Here is a 21,628-nt window from a genome sequence, read left to right as displayed (position 1 = left end):
CTCACTTGAGCCCATCACCTCCTGCCTCTGCGGAGCTCTTGCAGCTCCTCCTTGTCCTCCTCAAGCCAGGCTTCTGCCATCTACACTGGCTCCGGGCTCGGCCGCCGTTGCCTGCAGCCTCGACAGACGCTGTGGCCTGCAGTCGCTCACAGCCGCCGCCAACCGCCGTGGCCGACATCCGTCTCAGGGGAGAGAGAGAGAGAGAGATATTCTCGTGTGCGCCGGAAAAGGGTGCATGGGGTGGAGGGGGCCCCGACGGTGGCGAACAACAGCAGCGAAGTTACAGTGTAGGAGGGAGGGAATAGAAGTGCGCATGCGCACTCTTGCCCGCGGGGCCCTACAGCTCACGGAAAACGGAACACGCAGGTGGGACTGCGTATGCGCGCTTAGGGTTTTATTATCTTTGATGCATTTTTTTCTACAAGAAAGAAAATAAGATTAACAAATCAGTAAACGAAGTCACTTGTCTAGTTGCCGACTGGGCTGACAACATGAAGCTGAAACTAAATAAAGAAAAACTTTTTTTTTTTACTTATGAGCCCCACCCAGAATCACCAATGAGGACACTCAAACAACACTGCATAAAACCCCTAGGGATTATATTCAACAACGTATCCTGGAAGGCACAAACATGAACATTTACCACGAAAATATTCACAACATTAAGAAACCTGAGATGAATCTGGAATTGTTTCGACAAATAAAACTTTCAGATCTTGGTTCAGTCACCGGTACTATCCTAACTAGATTATTGCAAGGTCCTTTATGTAATATGCAAAGAAAATATATGAAAAAAAACTACAAATCATTCAAAATGTAGCAGCCAGACTTATTTTCTCAGCAACTAAATATGACAAAGGTGACCTCGAACTTCAAAGGCTCACCTTTGAAGCAAGGTGTATTTTTTAAATATGAACAATGATATTTTTAATCTTCCATGGCAAAACACCACTCTACATGTTGAATTTAATAGAAATACCACCCAATGACAAATACAACCTGATCAGCAATCATATGAGAATAAGATTCCCAAATCGAAGAGGAATCAAATACAAAACTATTCACTCTACAACTTTTCCATACCTGGCAGCAAAATTGTGGAATCCTTTACCAGTACAATTAAGGAGTACCTCCTCCTACCAAACGCGTAAAAGCCTAAACACCTATTTATTTTAAAAATATCTTACTCCCCCCACCCCAAGGACAACAGGCTATGACCAACAGAAACCAAACAAGGCACAAACCACCTCAACAGATGTTCAAATTCTCTACATACCAATCACCTCACAAACTAGGAAAGTGACACTCATACTAGAACCTGTAATGTCAAGATTACAACACCAGATATGGCCAATCTTCTCTCCAAACCATATACCATAATCGTATGCCTACATGAACACAAACCAAGACATATATGTCACGAACACTAATGAAATAATGTAAATCCTGGACATGGCCAGGCTCTTCTAAATTGTAAATCACATTGAACTCTTTTTGGGGCATATTAGCAATCCATAAATACTAATGCAATATATTATTCCTCAAGACTATGTTCCTGTTATATATGTTTAAACTTGAAATGCTGATATTTTTTCAAAATTGCATTCATCTAAGAATAGGGTGCAATGATTCCATGGTACTTCACGCCCTCATAAGAACATAAGCAATGCCCCTGCCGGGTCAGACCAGGGGTCCATCGCGCCCAGCAGTCCGCTCCCGTGGCAACACCCCAGATTCATGACCTGTAAGTGCTCCTTACCTAAGATGTTTATACCCTATTTATTTAATATCCTCTAAGTAACCCTCTATCTGTACCCTGCTATCCCCTTCTCTTTCAGGAAGTCATCCAGTCCCTTTTTGAACCCCAATAATGTACTTTGTCCTATCATCTCTCCTGGAAGTGCATTCCAGGTGTCATCATCTCACATGATTACTGCAACATGCTACTCTCAGGTCCTTCCACTCTTTCTCCCCTTCAATCTGTTCAAAATTCTGCTGCACAACTAATATTCCATAAGAGCTACTATACTCACGATACCCCTCTCCTAGTCACTTCATTGGCTCCCCATCCATTTCCGAATACAATTCAAATTCTTCTTACTGACCTACAAATGCATTCACTTGGCAGTCCCTCATTATCTCTTTTATCTTCCCCTATGTTTACCCCATGAGCTCCGCTCAGCTGGTAGGTCCCTCCTATCTGTGCCCTTCTCCTTCACTGCCAACTCTAGACTCAATCCCTTCTGTCTTGCTGCACTGTTTGCCTAGGACAAAATGCCCAAATCCCTAAGGTGGGCTCCGTCTCTGGCAGTATTCAAGTCCAAGTTAAAAGCCCACCTCTGAGACTGCTTTTAACTCCTGTCACCTTGGGTTCTCCATTCCTACCCCTATATGTCATTTCTGTCCAAGTTAGACTGTATGCTCTTCTGAGAAGGGACCTTCTATTAAATGTCAAAATATACAGCACTGCATATGCCTTTCAGCGCTATAGAAGTGATAAATAGTAGTAGTAGCAGCAGCAGCAGAAGTAGTATGAGGTTTCTACTATGCTTATTCAAATAGTCAAGCTCTTTCCAATCTTCATTTGTTCATGTTCCAATTTAAGCTCTGTTGAATAGAAAATACTCACTGGGTTTCTGGCATCTGGTAAGGTAATCCAGAGTGGAAATACAATTGGCAAAACAGCAAGGTAGACTAATCTCTTGCGGATAGTGGTAGGCCAAGCCAGGCTGAGTGGTTGGTCTTCCTCACCACCCTGAGCAACTGCTTCTGCCACCTACCATGAAACACATAAGAAAGTGGAAAATTGGTCAAAATAAAGCAAAGAGCTTTGTATAATATCTCATGAAGGCTGTAGAGAAAATACATGTGGCTACTGATGCAGTAGTTACAGAGCAGTTGTGAAACTACTGCTTCTCCTTATCCTATTCGATTTTCTGCTCCATTAATCGTTTAGGACAAACTATTTAACAGTTCTGTGCTTAAATTTAAATTCTAAAATCTTGGAGAAAGAGAAATGAAAGCTATGTCCTCTCTAAGTGGAGCACATGAGCAATCACTCGTACATTCTAGGAGCATCAATCAGATTTTACATGGTTTACTCACAAAAATACTTACAAATCTGGAAAACTGTTGTTCTTTTTTAGAAATTGTTGCGCAAATTAAAATTTATTTTAGAACTTGTCGCTCACGTGAGAAAAAATTTGCATGCACCTGGCCAATCCTTGGAGGAAGCACTGGATGGAAGCGGTGGTATATTTAGGATGGGCCAGTGTTGATGGGGACTATGGCTCCTGGACACTGGTTCAGTGGGGGGGTTGAGAGTGAGGGAATGCTGAAAGAGCTGCAGGAAAAAGACGCAGCAGGAAAAAGTAGGTAGCTTTGGTAGAAGGAGAGAGATTAGGAGAGTTAGGACTGTACGGCGAGGAGGGGCAAAACTAAAAAAGGCAGCAAAAGTGGAGGAAACCTGAAAAGGAAAGAATGAAAGTCAGAGATAGATGAAGGGAAAGAAGACAGGAGAATGAAGAAACAATAGCAACTGGTCAAGAGATCACAGAATGAGTTAATACTGTATAACATATACAAAGGAAAACTGAAATCAGATACTGGGACCAACACTATTTGACAAATTTAAAGTCCAGACAATGAAGGTAAAAAAAAAAAAAAAAATTGCATTTATTAACTGGAATATGTTAGCTTTGAAAAATGTGCACATCTAATGTCTTTGCATTTTACTCAGTACACCACTGCATGGAAGTGACTCCTAAGATATGTATAATGATTATTTTCTTGAAATTCCAATACTAAGTAGACTGACGATAACTCACACTATAAAAGCCTAGTGCAATGTTACAAAAACATGTACTATATACGTTAAAAAGCTACTTAAGGAGAGATACAAAAAGATGTAATCCGTTTGCTTGTGTACAGCAAGTTGAAAATGCATGCCTATTAGAAGTACGTTAATGTGGGAATGCTAAATTATGTTAGCACAATAAGGGGCCACATTTTCAAAGCACTTAGGCACACAATGTACCAGTGGATTACAGTCAAACCTTGGATAGCGAGTAACGTGGTGTGCGGTTGTTTTGCAAGAGGAGCAAAACATTTTATTAAATTTTAACTTGATAAACGAGCGTTTTCTTTCAATATGAGCACATATATGTGCGTCACGTCAAGCATGCATTATATATGCGTGTCGCATCGCTGAGCGCGGCTGAATGTAATACAAGCACCCGCGGTTCAAGCGAGCACAGCCTACGCACATTTCTCGCTGAGCGCTGCTGAACATAATAAAAGCATCATGCCCAATTCACCCGCAGTGTAATGACTGTTCGAAATGAGCGAGGTCTTGCAATTCAAGTACGTACAGTATTTTGTATTAAAGTTTTAGGGTCTGAGTTTCCATTATTTCCTATGGGGAAATTCTCTTTGATATACGAGTCCTTCCGAACGAATTATGCTCGAAAACCAAGATTTTACTGTACTATATATGGTACTTTGTGTGTCTAGGTGCTTTGAAAATGAGCCTCTAAATATAGCAGCTTGCTCAGTTTTCTGTCTCAGCTTCTCCTGCTGGCTTTCAAGGAATATAACATGTAGCACGTTAGCCTGGGTTGCTCAATAGTGCAGAGCAGGAGACCTGCTAAGCTCCAGGAAAGGGAGGTCAAAATAGAGCAGAGACTTCTGTGAGAGCAGGCAGTTGACAAGCGGGCATGTTTAGAACATCTGCCTTCTGCCTTAGTGAAGATCGTCAAAGAGCAATGAGATAGCACACGGTTATAGACAGATGGAAGCATGCAAGAGAAAACTGTGAGAAATTTAGCCACACCGACTTAGAAGGTAACCAGCATCTGAAAACTTCTCTCTCAAAAAACAATCTGTAGCATAAGCATCATAATGGCTGCAGACTGCAGTGCAAAGTCTGCTACTATCTTTAAGTTCAAAAAAATAAGCTTTGCACTCAAATAAAAGCAATGTGTATTCTCAAAAAAAAAAAAGAAAAGAAAAAAGAAAATAAGCTTTGGATTGCAATTCAGCCTCAAGGCAGAAATGTGTGGACTTTTTGACCAGGATGAAAGCAAGCGCCTTTGCTCTCTGATAACCTCGTGAATGAAAATATATTTCTCTTGAGTAAAGAAAGCAGCACAGATATTTCTGGAGATGATATCTGCCACTATACCTTCACTGTCATTCCCTCCCTTTCCTCCGTGAATTCCCTTGTCTTGCTGGTAGCTTGTGAAACCTTTGTATTTACATTGGTGGGAGAAGGACTGGGGAGACATTGCCTAGTCTTTTACTCCCGGAAGGAGGTCCTAAGATGGAGCCACTCCCTCCCCCACTTGTGTGAGTAACCAGAGGGCAAAGGTAGACCTCCCATAATATTGTTGTTCAGAATGGCATCTATGAATTCCTGCCGTGTTCAGCAATAATCCTGAGAATCGTTCCAGTATTATGCTAGTATTCTGTATCTTGAATCATGACACTCAGGTACTATTATAGAATTAGAGCTCAGTGCATCACACCTAAGCATCCAATTATAGAAATGTCCCCCACCTATCCCAAGCCTGCTTCAAATCTATCAAACTAATGGAAACACTTTTAAAATAGAGAATGGTGAAGTTTCTGGAATCCAGTGAATTACAGGACCAGAGGCAACATGGATTCACTAGAGGTAGGTCTTGTCAGGCAAATCTGATCAATTTCTTTGACTGGGTGACCAGAGAACTGGTAGAGGGACTGTGCTACATTTGGTATATTTAAATTTTAGCAACGCCTTTGACAGTGTTCCACACAGATGTCTAATACATTAACTGAGTGCTCTTGAGATGTGCCCCAGTGACGAATTGGGTCAGGAACTGGTTAAATCAAAGACGACAGAGGGTAGTGATCAATGGAGATCGCTCTGAGGAAAGAGATGTTACCAGGGTTGTGCTTTAAGGTTCTGTTCTTGGGCCTGTTCTTTTTAACATTTTTTATAAGCGATATTGCTGAAGGGCTGTCAAGTAAGGTTTGCCTCTTTGCGGATGATACCAAAATCTGCAACAGAAGGTGTGAATAACATGAAGAAAGACCTAATAAAGCTTGAAGGATGGTCTGAAATTTGGCAGCTAAAATTTAATGCTAAGAAATGCAAGGTCATGCATTTAGGCTGCAAAAACCTGAAGCTTGCAGCCTTTAGCTAGAGTAGACAGAACTTTATCATTTGAGCCTCTCCTAAGCAGAAGTGGTGAATAATATGTGAATTAAGTCAGAAGGCATTTAAAGACAGCTGAGAGAGATATCCGAGAGAAAAGGTTGTGCTACATGGATGCTCTCTTCAGTGGCATAGTAAGGGGGTTGGACTGTCCCAGGCACCATCACAGTGGGGGTGCTGGCACCTCTCCGCCTCCCTATGCCATGTACCTCTTTAAAATCTTTGCCAGCGCAACTACTGTAGCCTGTTGCTCGCGCAAGCCTGGCTCCCTCTGAAATCACTTCTGGGTTGCAGGGTCAGGAAGTGATGTCAGAGGGAAAACCAGCATGAGCAGCATGCAGAGAAGCAGCTCATGATGGTGAAGATTTAGAGGTATGGAGTGGGAAGGGACAGCATGAGTGTGGCGTGAGGGCACGGAAGGAGTGGGGGGGGGGGAGATGGAAAGGAGGGTGTGGAAGGAGGGCGCACCACCGCCCCAGGTGCCTCCCAACCTCACTATGCCACTGGTTTTCTTGATGCTGAAAGGTACTTAAGTGAATGATCTTTTGGGATTTTAGTGGGGAACATTGAAACAAGATGCCATAGCTTGCACTGGGAACTTTAACATGTTATAATTTGATTTTCAAGATCAAAGATGCTAGTGAAAGTGGGAAAAATTGTTGTTTCAAGTTTCTCTCTTGGGAAATGGAGCCATTCCTCTTCACAACCTTAGATATGCCTGCAGGGCCTGCACACTCGACCCACTAGCAAGGGGTGGCAACATGCAAACACCACTCCAAAGGCATCTTTGGACTAGAGGTCTGCATGGGACAGGGGATTGTGGGAATCCCCCTAACCCACGGGACTCCCACGGGGACCCCTCTCTGACCCACGGGATTCCCACGGGAATGGAAGGCTTTGGAAGCAGGATTCGTCCATATAATATAATGGACACGTCAGCCTTAGTAAAAGAGGGGGTTTATAAGTTAATTACCTGAACAGAAAACAAAAAAAGGGTTCTACCAAAGATATTCCACAAGGAAAACGGCAGCGCAAACACAAAAGAAACTGTGGAATTGATGATCCAGTCAAAGGTAATTGCTGCGTTTTATGGGGATGGGTGGGGACAGAGAGGATCCTGGTGGGGACGGGTGGGATTTCTGTCCCCATGCAACTCTCTACTTTGGACATGCCTATTTAAATAGCAGATAAACCTAAGCATACACAAGGATGTGCATGAGTAGGGTTGCCATATGGATCCAGAAAGGAGGAGGACGGATTGAGATGTCCTGGTTTTACTTCCACTGAAGGCAAGTAAAACCTGGGTGTCTCAATCCGTCCTCCTTTTTCTGGAGCCATATGGCAACCCTATATATAAGCAATGTTTCCTCTGTAGAGGACACTCAGATCCTGCTCTCTAGTTGCACAGCAGAGACCTCTGGTGCTCTATCAGATAAGTGTTTATTAACCTTTTGACTTTAGAATATTCCTTGCTTCTCCAAAGGGGGCGATTGACAATGGTAGCAGGAGACAATTCTTGGAGGTAATCTGTGCTGGTAGATATATCAAGCACAATATGAATTTCCTTGTCTTTGGCTCTAGCTTCCTGGCCATTGCAACTTTATTGCAAAGTGAAGGTACTTGGTTCTAACCTTCCCAGGTAATATACTGAACATATGACTGAAAGAGAAGAGGGTCCCTGGCTAACCATGCCACTGCACCTGGAGAATGTAGGAGTAAAGTCCATCTAACAGAGCCAACAAAGCTGCTGAATTGTCACAAATTTAGAGGGAATTAATTTAGCGCACATTCCTACAAACCCGAAGAAATGGTAGGGCACCAGAGGAAGGTCCTAGGAGAATCACCGGGACAGAGGATTCCAAGTAGGTCTGTACCCATCAGGGAAAGGACAACCTACAAGGACACAGCTTCCTGTTTCTGCTTGCGTGCGTCAGAGGGAAGCTTTGGGCAAGCAGCACCGCTTGCAAAATTACAGTTGCTGTTGCGTTTCTTACTCGCATTCCTTGCTTATCTTACTTTCCGTCGATGGGGGGGGGCCCGCATTGCCGATCGATTTTTTTTTTGGGGGGGGGGCGTCATCATTTGGAAAAAAAAAAAAAAAAATTGGAGTGAAAGGTGATTGATGAGATGGGCCTAGGGAGGAGGGAGAGAGAGAAGGGGGCAGAGCAGGGCAAATGATGGATGTGGGAAGAAAGGAGCAGGGCAGGGCAGATGATGGAAGTGGGGAGAAGGGAGACAGAAGGGAGCAGGGCAGATGATGGATGTGGGAAGAAAGGGGCTGGGCAGGGCAGATGACAGAAGTGGGAAGAAGGGAGACAGAAGGGAGTAGGGCAGATGATGGATGTGGGAAGAAAAAGGCAGGGCAGGGCAGATGATGGATGTGGGGAGAAGGGAGACAGAAGGGAGCATGGCAGATGATGGATGTGGGAAGAAAGGGGCTGGGCAGGGCAGATGACAGAAGTGGGAAGAAGGGAGACAGAAGGGAGTAGGGCAGATGATGGATGTGGGAAGAAAAAGGCAGGGCAGGGCAGATGATGGATGTGGGGAGAAGGGAGACAGAAGGGAGCATGGCAGATGATGAATGTGGGAAACAAAGGGCTGGGCAGGGCAGATGACAGAAGTGGGAAGAAGGGAGACAGAAGGGAGTAGGGCAGATAATGGATGTGGGAAGAAAGGGGCAGGGCAGACGATGGAAGTGGGGAAAAGGGAGACAGAAGGGAGCAGGGCAGGGCAGATGATGGAAGTGGGGAGAACTTGTGCACAGCCCTTACCTCCTCACCATTGTGCTTCTTTCCCACATGCTGGATGGGGGGTGGGGGGAGAAGATAGTGAGATAGTGGAGGGGTGAAAGAAAGGGGTGGCAAGCTGTGAGTAGACACAGTAAAAAGAGGGAAACTGAGGGCTGAATAGTAAGAAATAATTTAATTTAGACAGAGTAAGAAAATAGAGAAGGAAGACCAGAGAAGAAAAGGAAAGGGAAGAGAGAGGAGAGAGATGCCAAAGAATGGGGAAGGAGACAGAGATATCAGATCTGAGTAGAGGAAATGAGAAGAGAGAGAGATGCCAAAATCACAGGGGGGAGGGAAGGAGAGATAGAAGGAGAAAGATGCCAGACCATGAGGGGAACAGAGGGAAGATGATTGATGCCAGACCAAGGGGGAGGGGGAGCAGGAGGAGAGATGGCAGAGGGAGGTAGACATTTTCTGGAAGGGACAGACAGTGGATGGAAGGAAGAAAATGACAAGAAGATGAGGAAAGCAGAAAGCACATGACAAAGGTAGAAAAAAATTCATTTTTTATTTTTTTGCTTTAGGATAAAGTAGTATTGTAGCTGTGTTGATAAATGTTTAGAAATAGAAATAATGATTTTTATACATTTTTGATTAACTTTCAGAGACTAAATTTTTCCTCAGGTCAGGACAGGATACTGTAACAGCAGTATACTTAACTGACCTAAGGAAAGAGGTTTTGACTTCTGAAAGCTAATAAAAAAATATATTAGTCCAAAAAAATGGTATTATTGTATTTTCCATTTTTTTGTTTTATTTTTATTTGTTAAATTGTAAAGTGATTTGCTATTTCTCTTTTTTCAAATTTACATCTGCTATCTTTATATTTTGTTCAGTATTGGGGGATATGCACCACTGTTTTTTCACCCCCTAAACTGTACCATTCCTTTGGTTTGTAGCACAAGCCAGCATGCTGAATGCTCTGCACTGCTCCGATGGTCATAGAATTCTTATGATTGTCAGAACAGCGCAGAACATTCAGGCCACCAGCCAGCGCTAAAAACCTCTTCTGTGCTTTTGTAAAAAAAAAAAGGGGGGGGGGTTTGAGTTTGTGATTACTTATTCCATACTGGGTGAGGGTGGTTCTGTGTCCTGTGTGTATGAAAGATATAGTTTTCTGATAGCGTTGACCAGCTTTGTTTGGCGAAATGCAACAGGCATGGTTCCTGGGAGCACCTTGAAAAATAAACCTGATTTGAATCTCCTTATTGTCTGCCGATCTTCTTTTGTTCCACGTTGGATTCTTTGGTGGACCACTTGCCTTGTTGTTTTGTTACAAATTAACATACATGGAGTGGAACGTACCAGAGGAATTGCAGATTTGGTTGTTTATACATATGGGTTAAAGTTGGATGACAGAGTGAGGCAGTTTAGAGGAGTTGCAAACTTTGTTATTATTATAGACTTATGCTTCGGATAGTATTACTGCTGTACAATACATTTGAACACTTTTATATACGTATGGAAAGGGTTCTGAGTTAAAGTCCTAGGCAAGTAGGTGGGAAGGGAAGGAAGGGGGAATTTGTTCAGAGATGTTTGGGGATTGCATAGAACTAAAACTGTACACTGGCACTGGTATGGTAATCTCTGTTGTTTGTTTTAAATTTTATAATAAAAGAAAAAAAGAAATACAAGTGGAAATAAAAGAAGTAAATAAGAAAACAGGTAAATAAATGGGGGCAGGGCATGAGCATGGCTAGGGGGCCCAGTGTACTTGTGTGCCTAGGGGCCCTCGAAGAATTAATCCTGCCCTGGTCCCTGTCCCTACCCCATTCCTGTAAGCTAGGCCTTAACCACACAAGCCTCGAACACTTATGATTTTAAAGTGTTTTGAGGCTTGTGCAGATGAGGATGGAGCTTGCAGGAATGGGACAGGGACAGAAAAAGAACTTGCCAGGCAGGAAAATGAGTTCCCATGGGGCCAAGGAAAAATGTGTCCCTGTGTCACTCTCTACTCTGTATCTGAAGGCTGAGAAAGCCCTACTATTTGACACACTTACAGAGCAGCTGCCCTTTAGAGGAGACATTCAAAGAGGCAAAAACTGTAAAGGACTTGTACCACGAACCTCTACTAAGGGAGAGTTTCATAAAGAAACCTACAAAAAGACTGTAAAGAGGGCGATTCTATATGTAAGCACTTCCTGTTAGGCGCCCTGATGCTACATAGCTATAGCCTCTGGGTGCCTTGATTCTGTTACAGAATTCTAGGGCAACTCAGTATTGGCACTCGCGGTTATATCAGCCATAAAGCTGGTTTAACTGCAGGGATTCAAACGTGATGAGGGTGGACTTAGCTTACCATATTCTGTATAAGTGGCAGCCCCGCCTATGTCCCTCCCGTGCTCTAACCTGTGAATATCCACTTATTTTCACATGCTGTGTCACTCACGTACACCCTTCTAGGATAGCGCTTCAGTGTTTTTATTTATTTATTTATTTAATTGACTGGGCTTTGTTAACCGCCTTTTCAAGAAAAGATTCACCCAAAGTGGTTTACAATTGAGTAGTAATCAGGTACAAATTTAGGCATTTCCCCTTACTGTCCTTGCAGGCTTACAACCTAACTGTGGTACCTGAGGCAAAGGAGGGATTAAGTAACTTGCCCAGAGTCACAGGGAAGAAGCTGGGATTGAACTCACCACCTCAGGGTGCTGAGGCAGCAGCTCTAGCCACTAGGCCACGCCTCACCTTATGCTCATAAGTGTAAATTTACTTATGAAAGTGAGAGTATATTGCATATTTACGCACTCATGGAGGAGCCATGGTCCAGAATTGTCCTTCATGTGATTGAAACTGCTTTGTTCTAATCTAATCAGGGTTTCTTAAATCGTACTTCTCCAGAACGGGCTCAAGGCGATTTACAAGATAAGAGGTCAATACATCATCATGGGGAAAAGTTACATCACATAGGAGAAGGTTGAACTGGTACAAAGGGGAAAGAGTTAACCCCCCCCCCCAAAAAAACACACAAAACCAACACATTGTGGAGGGCGGCTATATTGTTGCAGGGGGTGGGCAGGTACAATATGTTTTGGAGGAGACCCATGTAGCTGGGATAAAGTTACAACATAGTGAAGTAGAGGGCAGAAAGGAAGACATCATGGAACACTTAGAGGGAGGCTACATCGTTGCAAGAGGGGAGCCATTGCTGGTACTTAGTCCACGCTGAAGTTTGTTCTGAGTTTTTTCTGCATCATCCAAATTTAAGTAAATACTTTTGATTCTGAACTTCAAATATGGCCTGGACTGACTGACTGAAAGGATAATGCTGAATGAATGGATTGCTCTGCTCATCAGGCAAATAAGGGGTTACACTTGCTTATTATTACATTGCCTGTGGTGTTTAAACTTTTGGTAACACATTGTTTATATGCACAGAATAGTACTTTAGTCGTAGCCTTTGACAATTATCCTCATACAAATTTAACAGACTGATAAGAATATACTGAATTATTTCATAATCAGACTAGTTGACTAGAATCACTTCACAGAGAAACTCACAGACCCTGAAACTACTTATTACCGTACTAATAAGAATACATTAAAATGAAGTAGTCACAGGTCTTCAGCATGGAAAGAGGTTTTAGAAGCGAAGCAAACGTACGCAATTTTCATCCTCTTCACTGTTTTTCTCATGGAACTTTGCATAAGCATTAGATCTGCTTCCAAAACTGCCATGTTTCTGTAGGCTCTTTTTTTTAATGAAGGCTGACAGGTGTTTGAAAAACTCATTGCCATAATCAACATTGGCTTGACCCCCTTCAGCAAGCACATGCAGGCGCAGAAGTCTGCAAAGCCCACTCCTTTCTTAGCAGCAGAATCTGCTCACTCTTCATTTTGGAGGAAGGGACAAAGGCCTTAAACGATGCTGGATGCTTGCGTTTGAAATGATGATGATTGCACTAACTTGTGAACAGAAAGGCAGAAATTCTAAGGTTACCACGGTAACCCATTTGGAGTGGTCCATGAATATTTTGAGTGAAACGCACTCAGTAAGAATGCACCTATGTTCACAGCAATGTTAAAAATCTTCATAATGAATGATATATCTTTTTTTTAATGATCACATCAGATAAACCTGTAATTACTTAAAGACTTTCTGGACTGAAGAGGCTTCGATTAAAGCTAAAAATAATTCTAACCAATTGATACTATCCCAGGGTCTCATTAACTCCCAAATCATATCTGATTGCTGTAAATCAGATTCATGAAATTACATAGAGAATTTACCAGCTGCGAGTGTGGGAAGAACGCCAGACTTAACTGACCTTCAGTACAAGGCAATGAGGCATCCGCCTGCTTCTGAATCATGGAGGGCAAGAGAAGAGGAACGGAGGAAGCGGGTATCAATCAATTTTGAGTCATGTGTTGTGGAATGGTGGAAAGATGTTTATTGAATGGCTTGGTACTGATAATAATAAATAGCTCAGGTTCCCCACTGAATCTAATAGGGATTGATAGCCCACTTAAGGAAGGAAAAAAATCAAGTTCAAAGGAGCCCTTAAAAGTTTTCTATTCAAAGATGCGTTTGAGTCTTGATTCCATCTAACCTTCAAAAGCTCAATTTTTAATTTTCTTCTGCTTTGACCTCTGACCGCTAAATATCTTACATTTTCTTTCCCTTCCCCCTGTCCCTTCCTTGTTATGTTTCTAAGTTCAAGTTCAAGTTTATTTGTTCTTAATGAATCGCCTATTTAAAATTGCTAGGCGATGTACAATCATAAAAAATATACAAATAAAATATTGGTGTTGACATATAAAATAACTAATGTTTTGGGCTAAAACTTAACAAACAAAATACATACATATAAAATAATTTTGTTCTGAGTTAAAACTTACAAGAATTGTGAGGGTAAATGGGGAAAAAGTTACAATGTTTAGATAGAAGAGAAGGAAAAACATATAAGGGAAAGACGAAAAGGAGGGGTAATTTTAGCTACTTAAATAAAAAACGCAGAGTAATGTGCTAGGAATCATAAGCATCTTTAAAGAGAAATGATTTTAGGGTTTTTTAAAATAGAATTAAATCTTTTAAATCCCTGATGTATTGAGGTAAGAGATTCCATGAATGAGGGGCCATAACTGAAAACATGTCATGCCGTCTGGTTCCTATAACTTTTAATGAGGGAATGGAGAGAAGATTATAAGAGGTCGAGCGGAGAGATCGTGTTGTGCTATATGGAATTAGCCACCTGTTGATAAATTATGGTTCATTAAAACTTAAGGATTTAAAAACTAAAAGCAGTAATTTAAAATTATGCGATGGCTTACCGGAAGCCAATGAGAAGATATCAACAGGGGAGTAACATGATCATATTTTTTAGCGTTGTGGATCAATTTCACGACAGTATTTTGTATCAATTGCAGCCTTCTTTTTTCTTTTTGGGTAATGTTGATAAGGAGAGAGTTACAGTACCGTATTTTCGCGGATATAACGCGCGCGTTATACGTGATTTTACGTACCGCGCATACCCCTCGCGCGTTATATGCCTGAGCGCGGTATACAAAAGTTTTTAAACATAGTTCCCACCCCGCCCGACGCCCGATTCACCCCCCCAGCAGGACCGCTCGCACCCCCACCCCGAACGACCGCTCGCACGCGCTCCCACCCGCACCCGCATCCACGATCGGAGCAAGAGGGAGCCCAAGCCCTCTTGCCCGGCCGACTCCCCGACGTCCGATACATCCCCCCCCCGGCAGGACCACTCGCACCCTCACCCCGAAGGACCGCCGACTCCCCAACAATATCGGGCCAGGAGGGAGCCCAAACCCTCCTGGCCACGGCGACCCCCTAACCCCACCCCGCACTACATTACGGGCAGGAGGGATCCCAGGCCCTCCTGCCCTCGACGCAAACCCCCCTCCCCCCCAGCCGACCCGCGACCCCCCTGGCCGACCCCCACGACCCCCCCACCCCCCTTCCCCGTACCTTTGGAAGTTGGCCGGACAGACGGGAGCCAAACCCGCCTGTCCGGCAGGCAGCCAACGAAGGAATGAGGCCGGATTGGCCCATCCGTCCTAAAGCTCCGCCTACTGGTGGGGCCTAAGGCGCGTGGGCCAATCAGAATAGGCCCTGGAGCCTTAGGTCCCACCTGGGGGCGCGGCCTGAGGCACATGGGCCAAACCCGACCATGTGTCTCAGGCCGCGCCCCCAGGTGGGACCTAAGGCTCCAGGGCCTATTCTGATTGGCCCACGCGCCTTAGGCCCCACCAGTAGGCGGAGCTTTAGGACGGATGGGCCAATCCGGCCTCATTCCTTCGTTGGCTGCCTGCCGGACAGGCGGGTTTGGCTCCCGTCTGTCCGGCCAACTTCCAAAGGTACGGGGAAGGGGGGTGGGGGGGTCGTGGGGGTCGGCCAGGGGGGTCGCGGGTCGGCTGGGGGGGAGGGGGGTTTGCGTCGAGGGCAGGAGGGCCTGGGATCCCTCCTGCCCGTAATGTAGTGCGGGGTGGGGTTAGGGGGTCGCCGTGGCCAGGAGGGTTTGGGCTCCCTTCTGGCCCAACTACACAAAGGTACGGGGAAGGCGGGTGGGGGTGTCGTGGGGGGTCGGCCAGGGGGGTCGCGGGTCGGCTGGGGGACGGGCGGAGGTTCTTGGGGGGGGGCGGGTGTTGGGGGGAGGGGGTTTGCGTCGAGGGCAGGAGGGCCTGGGATCCCTCCTGCCCGTAATGTAGTGCGGGGTGGGGTTAGGGGGTCGCCGTGGCCAGGAGGGTTTGGGCTCCCTCCTGGCCCGATATTGTTGGGGAGTCGGCGGTCCTTCGGGGTGAGGGTGCGAGTGGTCCTGCCGGGGGGGGGGGGATGTATCGGACGTCGGGGGGGGCATCAGGCTTTCAGGATGGGGACAGACCTTCAAGGGGGGACAGGACTTCAAGGGAGGACAGTGCACGGAAGTCAGGGGGGGTGAACGGAGAGTCGGGACAGCGCACGGAAAGTCAGGGCGGGCGAAAGGAGAGTCGGGCAGCATGCGCGTTATATGCCTGAGCGCGGTATAGAAAAGTTTTTGTACATATCATCGTGATTTCTGCGCGCTATACCCCTGTGCGCGTTTTACAATGGTGCGCGTTATATCCGCGAAAATACGGTAGTCTATTCTGGATATTACTAAGGAATGAATTAGAATATTGATGGATTCTGGTTGTAAGAATTTAGCGAGAGAACGAATTAAACGTAATTTATAAAAGCAAGCTTTGACAATATTACTAATGTGGTTATGATAGGTAAGTTTGTCATCGATCATTACGCCTAAAATTTTTAAAGTAGTAACCAGTTCTATTTCAAAATTATTAATAGAGATTGGGGAGTTTAATATTGTGTCTTTTTTCCATGAAAAGAGCATTGATTTTGTTTTTTTGAGGTTTAAAGCCAATTTATTTGTGCTAAGCCAGTCTTTTATAGTTACAAGTTTGTTGTTAATAGCTGTAATGTCATTTTTATTTTCAGGATCTAGTGGATGAATGAGTTGGATGTCATCAGCATAGGCGAATGCTGTAAAACCTAGAGATTGAGTTAAATTTAAAAGCGGGGAGAGGAATATATTAAAAAGCAGGGGGGATAATATTGAACCTTGTGGAATACCAAATTTTGAAGAGTAAGTATTAGACGTACTATCATTGAAGCTGACGAAAGTTGAGCGATTTGACAAAAAAGAAGTGAGCCAGGTTAAGACTTGGTCTTTAATTCCAACCGAGTCTAAACGGTCGATTAAAAGGTCACAATCAATAGTGTCAAAAGCGGCAGTTAAATCTAAAGAAATAAGAATTATGGATTTATGGTGGTCGAGGAAGTAATGTATGTTATTGGTCAAACCAATCAAAGTGTATTCGGTGTTGTAGAATTTTCGAAACCCTGTTTGGTGGGGATGGAGAACGTTGGTTGATTTCTCAGCGTTCCAGTATGTCTGTTATTGTCTTTGTCATCTTGCCTGTTTTCTAGGTGACACGTCAAAACCGCGCTGGACAAAACATGTCGACAATCGCGTGCAGGATTTATGCGCTCCGCCTTAAAACAGTTCCTATTAGCACTCTGAGGGTGGGTGTGTGTGTGTGTGTGTGTGTGAAACCTCCACTAAACTTACAAGTGTTCGCATTCCTGTTGGGGGGTAGTATGTGTGTGGGGAACCCCCCCACTACACTAAAAACTGCCAAATACTCAAAAAATGAAGGAAAATTGTTTTTTTTCCCTCCCCCACACCCCCCCCAACGGAAGCGCAAACACTTGTAAGTTTATTGGGGGGGGGTGTTCCCCCCACTCCCCTCAGAGCACTAACAGGAAGTGTTTTAAGGCCGCGCGCGTAAGTCCTATACGGGATTGTCAGCGCTTTAGTTAAGGTAGAGTTTCTATGACTACATGTATTACCCTTATTTTAATTGTACATCGCTTAGAATTCATGATAAGCAATTAATCACATTTTTAATAAACTTGAAACTTGATCGCTCCTTCTCTACAGAAGTGGCATTTCAAGGCCCCTGGTGGTGAGACTATGTAAACTGTCTCTCCTCAAATAGTACACAGCAAAACTGATTGATGGCTTCTAAAACTTTTTTTTTTTTAGTTCCATCAATGATTTAAAGAGATTTACAGAACAAAAATACAGTTTATGTACAGTCGGCCCAATGAATCACTGGCTGGATAACCTTCTAATCAGACATGTTTACAACAAAATTAGAGTGCCCTGTTTTAGGCCTTCAAAACTTTTCAGTCTCTAGATCAGGGGTCTCAAAGTCCCTCCTTGAGGGCTGCAATCCAGTCAGGTTTTCAGGATTTCCCCAATGAATATGCATGAGATCTATTTGCATGCACTGCTTTCATTGTATGCTAATAGATCTCATGTAAATTCATTGGGGATATCCTGAAAACCCGACTGGATTGCAGCACTCGATGAGGGACTTTGAGACCCCTGCTCTAGATGCTGATACAAAAGTCTTTTTCTAACATTGAGTACTTTTTGTTCTGTTAAATCAAAGATGATGATTAAGTACAGGTCACTCTGGGATTTTCTTCTCCCTCCCAGATTATTACTGGCAGTCATAAGAGCTTGAGCTTCAAAAAAATTCCGTTGCAGAACAAAAGTGGATAAAGTCTGCAAAAAAGAAGCAGGGATTCTGTTGTCAATAGGCAAAGCAGACACATTCTTTTCCACTGAGGGATGTTGCTGTAAAGTGCTTCAAATCCATGACTATCAAATAATCAGTGGACTGGACTTCAAGTGCTCTGATACTGCTCCATCATGTTCAGCGTTCTGATCCAGAACGTCAAGTATGTGTGGTCACATATTCCCCTCGGGCTCAACAAATGGCTGCCCTCATCAGACAACATTGGCAGGTTTTGAGTTTCCACTCTATCTTTCAGGAACCCCCCCTCATTGCATTCTCGCGCCCCAGGAATCTAAAAAATTTGTTGTCTACTCGTGTCACCAAGAGCAGTCCTGGCTCTCATCTACCTTGTGGACGTTGTTCCATGTGTGCAAATACTATCGCTGCGTCTTGCTGGCATGATCCTCACACCCACAGGGAATTTCAGTTAAGGAGTCAGACCACTTGTGAATCACGGTGGGTTGTGTATGTCATCAACTGCCCCTGTGGGCAGTTCTATCCTACGTAGGTCGCACATGCAGAATGATCAAAACCAGGTTGACGGAACACAAGAGTAGACTTCACCAGGCTGTCGAGTCGGCTCCTATGGTTTCCCATTGTTTACAATTGGGCCATGAGTTCCAACACTTAACATGGATGGTGCTGGAACAAATTCCTGATACCTACAGAGGAGACAGAATGACACAACTCCAATTGAGAGAACAACATTGGATTTTCAAGCTTGGCACGGTCATTCCGGGGGGTCTCAATGAATGTGTGGAGTGGAATACCATTGTTTGATCTTTTGGTGACTCCTCCTTGTTTTTTCTTTTTTGTTTTTGATTGGTTGAAAGTGTCTGACATCATTTTGGATCTGCTTTTAAGCTTGGTCAGTTGCCTCTGCGGGCTCTCCTGCTTCCCTCCCAGCCGGTTCTGCTCCAGCCTTAAGATCCTGATGAAGGGTTTCACCCGAAACCGGTTGATCCAATGACTATTCTGGTCTCCTGCAATTCTCATTGACTTCATTTGGCTCGCTTTAAAAGCTAAGTTGGCTGTGGTTTCATTTTGCATCTTGGGGATTAGGCTGGGGAGGACTCTATGAGTGGGTTTTCAGTTTGATTCACTCTCTCACTAGTTCACTGTTTGCGACTTATTTATTGTTATTAATTCTGCACAGTTGATTTTGCACACTAGGGACGCCCGATGATGGTGTGCAGGCGGGGTGATTCACCTCCGTCTTTGTAAGTGGAAGCGCTGGAGTTGGTTCTCCCGTCGCTAATAACCTCACACTGAGAGTGTCCCTACTCCTTAATTGACATTTGGTATTTGTGTGGTTTGGTTTGTTAGTAGTGATTAGCTGATAGACACACTCATAGAGTCCTTACTGACATTTTTTGCCTTCTTTTTTGTATCTTTTTAAGCACCTTTTGGCAAACGTAGAGGAGTTTATAGTATTAGTTTATAAATATGTATGCAGCACTCATAATAAACAGACACCTTTTAGATATACAACTGAGAGCATGGGAATGTGTGTGGTTTCTTTCTAAGGGGTGTCTCCGGATGCATCCGTCCTAAGACGGCAGAGGTTGGGCAAGGCTGTATTGGGACCAGAACCAGACCAGGTCCGTTTTCAGTGGGTTCAAACCCATGCTGTTCCTTGTGACCCTGGGCAAGTCACTTAATCTCCCCATTGCCCCAGGTCCATTAGATAGATTGTGAACTCACTGGGACAGACAGGGAATAATGCTTGAGCACCTGAATATATTCATGTATTCTGAGCTCCCTTGGGAGAACAGTATAGAAAATTGAATAAATAAATAATCATCAATACAGTACACTGGATATACCTACTACCCATATTTTATGCCTTAATAAATTTCTGCTTTTTAAAACTTAGTTAGACTCTCAGGTCTTTGAAATCATTACATTATTAGTACTGAATCTGTTGCGTTTTGATGGCTTTGGCTAGGACAGCTAGGCTAGATTTGGTCTCAAGTTATAAGAGACGCAATGCACAGTTATACTCAGAATTTTTCTCACATCCTAGCTGCTGCTGTACATTACTTAAATGACATAAGAACAAAAAGGTAATAAACCTGAGTGTCTGCAGCTTCAATGCCATGCGAGAGATTTCCATTTTGCACTGTGTCAGCAGATTCTTTGGGTGGCGTAATGTCAAGCTCCACATTTGAAGTATTTGGAAGTTCAATTTTTTCTGCAACATAATACGTAGGAAAAAAAAAAAAGTAGTAGTAATTAACTTCTGCTGAAACTTTTTCAAACACTTAGGGATCCTTTTACTAAAGCAGTGGCAAAAAGTGGCTCTAGTGCGCCACTTATGCGTGTCTTGCCCATGCGCTAAGGCCACTCGTGCTGCGCCTGAAAAATGGCTGACTTTCCCCATTTTCCTAATTAACAGCCACATACTAACTTCACCATTGGCACACCGCCATTAAAAAGAGCTACTGCATGAGCTTACCGACACCTATTTTATAGGTGGTAAGGGCCCACTCGCTAACTCCCACGTTAATCAATTAGCATACGACAATGCTTCATGCCCACTCTCCACCCCCAATCATGCCCCTTAGAGAAAATTCAGAAAAATTATTTTAGGACGCGGTGTATGCAGGCAGATAGGCAACTTTACCCCAGTTTAGTAAAAGGACCACTTAGGTTCTTCTTGACGATTAGGAATGATTGCTCATAGAACTTTAGAGACTCTGGGCAAGTCCAAAACTTAGAAATAGAAAGCTCAAATCATTATATCACACCATTATAGCAGCATTGTCTATTTTCTCCAGTCATGAGTGTGCTGTGTTAAAGCAACATCTTAAACAAAGAACTCTTTGTTAAAATGCACATTAGGAGGTATACAACACTTAGGGCTCCTTTTACAAAGGTGTGTTAGGGCCTTAATGCGCAAAATAGCACACGTTAAAATGCCGCGCGTGCTAGCCGCTACCGCCTCCTCTTGAGCAGGAAGTTGTAAAAGGAGCCCTTATTAAACAGTCATGTCTACAGTGTTATATACCTGCGATTATGTATTTCAACACAGCAGCTTTTCAATTTGTCGAATGAGCAAATGCAAGCAGCAACAGTGATTGAATTGTTGGCAGGTTCCAAAAAAAAGATAAAAGTTACGAGAAATCACTGAAAGTGCTAAAAGGTATGTACAGCTTTCGTTTACTGCCACAAAACGAAATGTATTGGTTGTAAAAAAAGGAAAATGTGAAAAAAATAAGTTTTTTGATAGTGGTTCCGATTCTGCGATTATTACCACCAGTCAAATTTTTTGAAAATATCAGGTTGCAAAAATTAATCAAATTTTTTAAAAAGTGGTGACGTAAAAAGGAAAAGAAACTAAAGTATTTCATCACAGTAAAGATGGAATTTGAGCCGGTGACGTGAGCAGGAGCAAGTGAACGTCTGTTAACAGAACAACCTGTAGTGGGTGAACTAGCTCCAAATTCTGAGGCTCTTTTTCCTGTAAGAAGGATTTAACAGAAATTTAATAAAATTTTTATTCTAACATTTCAGTTTTGTTAATGCCACGTGAAATTTTTTTGATGTTAGTATA

General features: G+C 43.6%; 1 protein-coding gene across 7 annotated transcripts in view; it reads right to left on the bottom strand.

Moving 5' to 3' along the window:
* SLC24A2 (solute carrier family 24 member 2) overlaps positions 1 to 21,628 on the bottom strand; it is a 478,660-nt gene that overhangs the window by 23,404 nt on the left and 433,628 nt on the right. For all 7 annotated transcript variants that reach the window (XM_033919559.1, XM_033919567.1, XM_033919576.1 and 4 more), the window contains 2 exons: positions 20,148 to 20,266; positions 2,630 to 2,776 (listed from right to left, as the gene is read on the bottom strand). In XM_033919559.1, the coding sequence (XP_033775450.1) occupies positions 2,630 to 2,776; positions 20,148 to 20,266 (266 nt within the window). The remainder of the gene's footprint in view (positions 1 to 2,629; positions 2,777 to 20,147; positions 20,267 to 21,628) is intronic.

This window comes from Geotrypetes seraphini, chromosome 1 (assembly GCF_902459505.1).
Source record: "Geotrypetes seraphini chromosome 1, aGeoSer1.1, whole genome shotgun sequence".
NCBI classification, from domain to species: Eukaryota; Metazoa; Chordata; class Amphibia; order Gymnophiona; family Dermophiidae; genus Geotrypetes; species Geotrypetes seraphini.
This window is presented reverse-complemented; position numbering and strand designations above follow the sequence as displayed.